Raw genomic sequence first — 7,297 nt, forward strand, 5'->3', positions numbered from 1 at the left:
CTGTCCTGGAACTCACTTTGTAGACCATGCTGGCCTCAAACTCAGAAATCTGCCTGCCTCTGCCTCCCGAGTGCTGGGATTAAAGGTGCACCACCACCCGGCTGAAACTCTTTAACTACAATATTCTCTACATCTGGTCCTAAGATAAATTAAACAAGTCAAACTGGCATATCCTACCTGATAATTTGCTTTCACTCTTCTCTAAATTAGTATGCTACATTTTTTACGAGTCTGACAAATAAGCCTACCTTAAAAGATATGTCTTTACTTATAAATATATTTAAATTATTGCACTTGGTATTCTATTGTTTCTTAAAAATATAAAAGAAAGTAAGTATTAAAGAGTAAGCAACTGATCAAGTATTTTACAATGTGTTTAAATTAAAGGAATAAAAAATATTCATATTTGTGTAAATGCATTAAAAACTATAAAAAATATGAAAAGACTGATAATTAGAAGTATGGAAATTTTTCTTTACTCAAATATATGAGTCTGCAGGAGTTTTCCCTTAACCATGAACTATAATTCATATGTATATGTGTGTGTTTGTATGTAAAATCATGGCTAACAGTAATTTTTTAATCTTTTTATTAGATATTTTCTTCATTTACATTTCAAATATTATCTCCTTTCCTGGTTTGCCCTCTGAAAATCCCCTATATCCTCCCCCTTCCCTCTGTTCACCAACCCACCCAATCCAGCTTCCTGGCCCTGGCATTCCCCTCTACTGGGGCATAGAACCTTCATAGGACCAGTAGTGAAAGAATATAGTTATGGTAGATGAACAATTAGAATGAATCCACTTGGTCCCATGTATTTATTATCTCCAATATACTGTGCTCTATACAAGGTGCAGGATACAGACAGTAATAGAATAATAAAGAATTCCTCCTTTGAGAATTCTATCCTGTGAAGAACAGATAAAATGATTGTATGCAGTCATTCCTGTAGTCAAATGTGCATATCAGAATAGGTCTATGATGATCAATAGTAGGAAAAACTGAGAGTCTACCAGGAAGCTTACTATAGATTGCATAGGCAGGAAAAGGACTTTTCATTACATCAGCATTTAAGAGAAGATTAAAAAAAATAAGTCTAAAGTCATGTAAAGAAGAACCTTCCCAAGAGACCTTGGAGTAAAAATACGGAGATGGGTGACTTTACGACTCTCATGCAAGGAAAATAAGGAGACAAGATTAAATGCGCAGAACTTTGCTGAAGGTGTAAGTACTCACCAGATGCCTAAGGGAGATGGATAGAGAGCTGATGAGGAGCCAGAGTCTTTTAAGTTCTCATTAAAATTAGAATCTACTGAGAGGTTTAGAGGAAGGTATCAAGGGTGATTTTTTTCCTTCTAAAAAGAGATTTCTAATGCCCATTTATAGCCTTGTTTTAAAATAAGTAACTTGATAGATGTTCTTTGAGTAGTGCGAGTAAGTGGTATTGCTCTCTTCAGCTGGGCATGGCTGGTGCAAAGGATGAGCAATGGAAAATAAATGAGGGGAAATGTACGCCTTTATAAATCGTGTCCTTAAAAAAAGAGTTGGACCATGGTTTATTAATTCTGAATAGAATAAAGCCTCTAGAACCCTTTAGCACTGACCTCATCTATTTGTGAGCGTTATTAGGAGAAATGTAGCAAAGGCTCGACTTTGTTTACCTAAGCCCATGGTCACCAGCAGCAGAAATGGGAACTTGAACATTATACTGTACCACACATTAAAAGATGTCAAAAGAAAGCATCATGAATTTACTGATCTAGGTTTCAGATTGGTAATATTTTATTTATTTTAAAACAATCATTATTTTTATTACTGATAAAAAATTACTATAAGAAATCAAACTCCAAGGATTTAAAAAGTTTTTTTTCAATGTATCTTTCTATAAGATTTTCCAGTGTGATTACTGGAAATACTAATAAGATGCTGGTATTTATGTATATGACCATGCAGTTTATGAAGACATGGATTTGTTTTTCGGTGTCTTCCTCTCCACACATGCACTTCTTTGGACTGTGCTCATGAAGCACTCATTTGCAGGTCACTGCCATCTGCTGTTCTTATTCCTTTATTAAATTAATAAATGGATCAAGAGTTACTTCATAATGTCATTTCTGTGAAAACTTTTTAAGTGCTCTATAGCAATTTTTGACATCTTACAAATTCCACTGGACTGTTTATTTGTTTGGCTAATCTACATTTGTGGCAAATTAAATATATTTCTACTAATGTTCTAAAAGCAAATTTTACTTTTTAAATTTTCTTAGTGTCCCACTGACCATATCAGTTTGCTACAAATAGATAAAATTTCAATTTAACTTTTAATTCTAATAGATCTAATGGCTATAAGCTAATTTTTTGGAATGAGTAGATTCCTTTATAAAATATTCAGTACCAAATGTTGTCTTTGAAATTTCTTTTTTTTATTATTATTATTTTCTTTATTTACATTTCAGATGCTATCCCGAAAGTTCCCTATACCCCACCCCCGCCCCTGCTACCCTACCCACCCACTCCCATTACTTGGCCCAGGCCTTCCCTTGTGCTGGGTCATAAAAAGTTTGCAAGACCAAGGGGCCTCTCTTCCCAGTGATGGCCGATTAGGCCATCTTCTGCTACATATGCAGCTAGAGACACAAGCTCAGGGGGTACTGGTTAGTTCATATTATTGTTCCACCTATAGGGTTGCAGACCCCTTCAGCTCCTTGGGTACTTTCTCTAGCTCCTCCATTGGGGACCCTGTGTTCCATCCAATAGCTGGCTGTGAGCATCCACTTCAGTGTTTGCCAGGCACTGGCATAGCCTCACAAGAGGCCGCAATATCAGGGTCCCTTCAGCAGAATCTTGCTGGCATGAGCATTAGTATCTGGGTTTGGTGGCTGATGATGGGATGGATTCTAAGATGAAATACATACATTTTAGAACTATAACACAGAGATGTAATAGATATCAGAACTAGTGCAGCACCAATGGTCACACCACTATTTTTCATTTGTACAACCACATGAAGATAATATTTAGTAGTAAAACCTACCTTGTTGCTTTAACAATAAAATTATATCAGGAGCATGCTAAGTATTGGTTTTGGTATTACTGTTTCATGCCAATACAGAGAGCATGGATGTGTTTGTGAGACTTATATTAAACTCATCTGATTTACAAATAGCCTACTTTGGTTCTTGCTTACATAGAAGTTATGCGCGCGTGCACACACACACACACACACACACACATACACACACACATACACACACACACACACACACACACGATAGTTTTATTTAGTTGAGTCTGTTGGAGGTTTGTCCTCACACTTTATTTAACCTTGGTAAAGTTATAAAGCATCTTTGAAGTGCATGTTACTCATCCGGCTCCTCACTCGGCTCCTCACCTGTGAGGTGATGTGCTTACATGACTTACAAGGATTATGTTGGCACTAACCTAGTTTGATTCCATGAAATGGAAAGTTAATAATTGGCTTTGGTAACCGTATTTATAGCACAAATATTAAGAAGATAGAACTCATTCTTGGCATCTTGTAAGTTTCCCTTTGCTGCATGGAACTAATCATTTAGAAACAAGCCATTTTGGAAATTCTGTCTGATTTAGGTATCTGTAAAAAGCATGAGTGGAGACATTCCATTTTGGCCTAAACTCAGAACTCTTCAAACCACTGATGCCATGGGCCCATTTGAGTGTATCCTTTGACTGTTCATGTATACAACTCTGTTAATTGAAACCAATATGGTCATACTCTATTAAATACATCAGAGCAAGCTACAGTGGAGTGACAGCTGTAGAACGCCTTGCTGACTGTGAAAGCCACACACGCTGTGTCTCCAGACTTCTCCAGACTAAGACCTTGAGTGAACTTGACACCCTCCGTCTGTTTCTAGATCTCCGCATCAGAAGACAGCACTCCTCCGAAAGTGTTTCTAGTATCAACAGCGCAACAAGCCATTCCAGCATTGGCAGTGGTAATGATGCTGACTCCAAGAAAAAGAAGAAGAAAAACTGGGTAAGGCATCTTTTTCTCATTGTATTCAGAACCTGTGGTGGGTCAGGGACTTAGCTTTCTTTCTTGGGGAGGGGGGGCTTTAGAAATCTCTAGCCGTTGGCAGGGCCCCATTCAGGGACCCAGCATGTCAACCCCTTTACTTCTCCTAAGATTAGGGAGAGAAGGTGGTGAAGACCTCCTATGCTGGAACTAGAGCGGGTAGCAGGATGGTATTATCATGATGGAGAAGAGGAGGAGGAAGGTGTTAATTAGGATGAGGTAGGTTAGAAATGGTGCTGGGAGAGGGAAAGGCAGGTTGGAGATGGTAAAGAAAAAGGAAGAAATCTTGGAACCTCAGTCCTCCCAACCCCTGGATTCTACAGAGTATAGAGTGAATAAATCACCAGCCCATAAGAGACCAACTATATTAGTTTCTAATGATTACATATTATATATGACGTATATAATATATGCTATATATGTGTGTATAGAGAGAGAAATAATGTTGGTACATATTCAGATATGGGTATATTGATCCATACCCAACAGAACATAGTAGGAAGACAGAAATGGATCATAGTAGGCATTCCGAAATGAACTTGAAAAGAACCACTTCTTAAATTTACTGGAGATGTTTTTGAATAATTTATGATAATATTAATCAGCCAATAAAACGCAAAAGCCGTGGGAAGGTAAGGAACAGTAGCCTGAGACAAAACTCAGCGTTCACGTAGATATAACCTTTGATGAAACCAAAAGCTAGCTGGGACGTTTACTGGTGCTTTCTGTAAATAATGCAAACAAATATCTTTTTGTTTTAAAAAAAAATGTTTATGCAGGTAATATTTTAAAATACTGATCAGCCTTCCTTGCCCTGATTTGTAATTCCACACTCTTTCATGTTTCTGCAAGGTGAACTCTAGAGGAAGTGAGGTGAATATAAACTATAAACGGTGGACATTTGGCATGCATCTATACAAAACACCCTACCTTGGCATGAATGCTATTCATTTTGGCAGCAGGCTTTTATACCTTTCAGAAATCAGAATACCTTGTATGTCTTTCCTTTGTGCCTTTTCATTTTAATCTCAAATTTTAAAGAGAAGTAAAAAACACCTTTCTGAATAGAGCTGTAGGGGATACCAATTCTGTTTCTGAATAGTCTTGGAATTGGAAATTTGAATAGAGAAAAAAAAATCACAATTAATGAAGTCTTGGGTGAATTTGGTTTCATTTTGCTTTTTAAGTTTGTACTGTCAGCAGGATATAACTTGATTGTACCGCTAAAGTGGCCATTTAAAACAAATTGCCTTGAAGAGAGAAGCCTTGGGACCAGAGATCCCTTCAAGGTACTTAGTTTTAAATGAGTGCTCTGATGGCAATGCCCTTTACCTTGCACTATTTAAAAGCCCTCCATGTTTGCGCTGCGCTGGATTAATCCAAGAACAAAAGGGAAACACAGAACACAGTATTTAATGTTCTAGGGATACTGTGCTGCCGTTGTTAAAACTCTTGCTTTTATATACTGACCCCAGGCAGTGGCTAGGATGGCACCTGCAAACTAACGCCCCAAAGCCGATCTCCCCCAAGTTCAGATGACAGAGAAGCATAACTGTCTGTCCTTCTTGCAGCTGAGAAGTTCTTTCAAGCAAGCCTTTGGAAAGAAAAAGTCCACCAAGCCGCCTTCCTCACATTCGGACATTGAAGAGCTGACAGACTCATCCTTGCCAGCTTCCCCCAAGCTACCCCACAATACTGGCGAGAGTGGCTCTTCAGCCATGAAGCCCTCGCAGTCAGCCTCAGCGTAAGCTCTTCCCTTTGGAGAATGTTGATCTACTGTTGAAAACTGACTTCAGCCCAGGCCCATGGCTCTATTCCAAATGCAGTCAGGTTCCCTCTCACAAACACAGCATCCATCTCCACCCATCATTTCTGTTCTTGCTATGAATGGTGGACAAAATTTATTTCTCTTATACTTTCTGTTAGCATCTGGTGTTTTTCAATCTCATTCTATACTCTACTAAACCATTCTCTCTCTCTCTCTCTCTCTCTCTCTCTCTCTCTCTCTCTCTCTCTCTCTCCTCTTTTTACTTGCATTTATCCATGTGTCTGTCTAACTGTGCATACATGCAGGTCACCCCTTGTCTGGCCACCCAAGAAACGAAAAAATGGCCCCATGATCTACAAGCATAGATCCCGGTAAAAAAAAAAAAATGGTGTGTTGCATGAAACTGTAAAGACACGGGCTCTAACCTAGCCATGGGTTTGTTGTGGTGGTGTTGTGTTGTTTTTGGTTTTTTGCCTTTTCTAAAATCATTTGCATGTGTTTCAGCCTCAAGCAGTTCCTTGTTTTTCAACTAAACATCACTTTTTTCAAACCCAACCTAAAACCCAATTATCTTTGATTGCATTCAATAAGGTATTATTCCTATAGGACCCAAATTTTGATAGTAAAACAATGCATGTAAAAAGATAGTTGATGAGATAATTCTGTATGTTGTATAAACTATTGGATGTGAAGTTTCTTGTATGTACAGTGACATATAAAGCAGTGCTTTGTCCAGGTGATTTCATCACTTATATAAGGAAATACGTACGAATCTTGTCATTTTATGATCAACTACCCAAGTCTTCAAATTGTAAATGGAAAAGTCATTAGTTAATATAAAGAAATCTCTTGACAGATTTTTCTTCTAATGCAAATGTCCATAAAACCCAAGCAAACCAGTAAGGACATATAGCACATATGACCTTGAGACAGCTTGCGGCTGGGTTGCCAGTGTAGGTTGAAATTGGTGGCTTGACGTCATTAGTGGTGCTTGCCTAAGTCTGCAGAGTCCAACGGGAAGTTTATGTAACACCCATCCATTATTTAAATGTCCAAAGCTAATCTCTGTAATTTATATTTTACAATATTTATATTGAATTTTCATGGAAACCAGAGGACAGCATAGCAGCAAATAACGTTATTGTTTGCACAGTTTTATAAAAGAAGAAATCAACATTCTGAGAGTATAATGATTTGGCTTTTAGAAGGGAGAATTTCATGTTGCATATGGAGGGTTAAGCCCCTTGACCAATATACACAATGATGTGTACCAGTGACTTCTAGCCATATCAGCCACCAGGGATGTCTAAAGATCACTTTTCCATTCCAAACTACCAGACTGTTTTTTTAAACTTCAGAAAACAAGACCAAAAAAAGGTGAAAAGAAAAATAACTGCTTTCAGTTCTGAACCTATGAATGAGTGCTGGCAAAAATCTCTCTCTCTCTCTCTCTCTCTCTCTCTCTCTCTCTC

At 38.0% G+C, this 7,297-nt stretch overlaps 1 protein-coding gene across 1 annotated transcript in view; it reads left to right on the forward strand.

Annotated features, from left to right (window-relative positions):
- Positions 1 to 7,297, forward strand: part of Nav3 (neuron navigator 3) — a 319,139-nt gene that overhangs the window by 275,199 nt on the left and 36,643 nt on the right. The window contains exons 25-27 of the mRNA XM_029542029.1: positions 3,897 to 4,018; positions 4,910 to 4,930; positions 5,629 to 5,801. Of these exons, the coding sequence (XP_029397889.1) occupies positions 3,897 to 4,018; positions 4,910 to 4,930; positions 5,629 to 5,801 (316 nt within the window). The remainder of the gene's footprint in view (positions 1 to 3,896; positions 4,019 to 4,909; positions 4,931 to 5,628; positions 5,802 to 7,297) is intronic.

Source organism: Mus pahari, chromosome 9 (assembly GCF_900095145.1).
Source record: "Mus pahari chromosome 9, PAHARI_EIJ_v1.1, whole genome shotgun sequence".
Classification (NCBI taxonomy): Eukaryota; Metazoa; Chordata; class Mammalia; order Rodentia; family Muridae; genus Mus; species Mus pahari.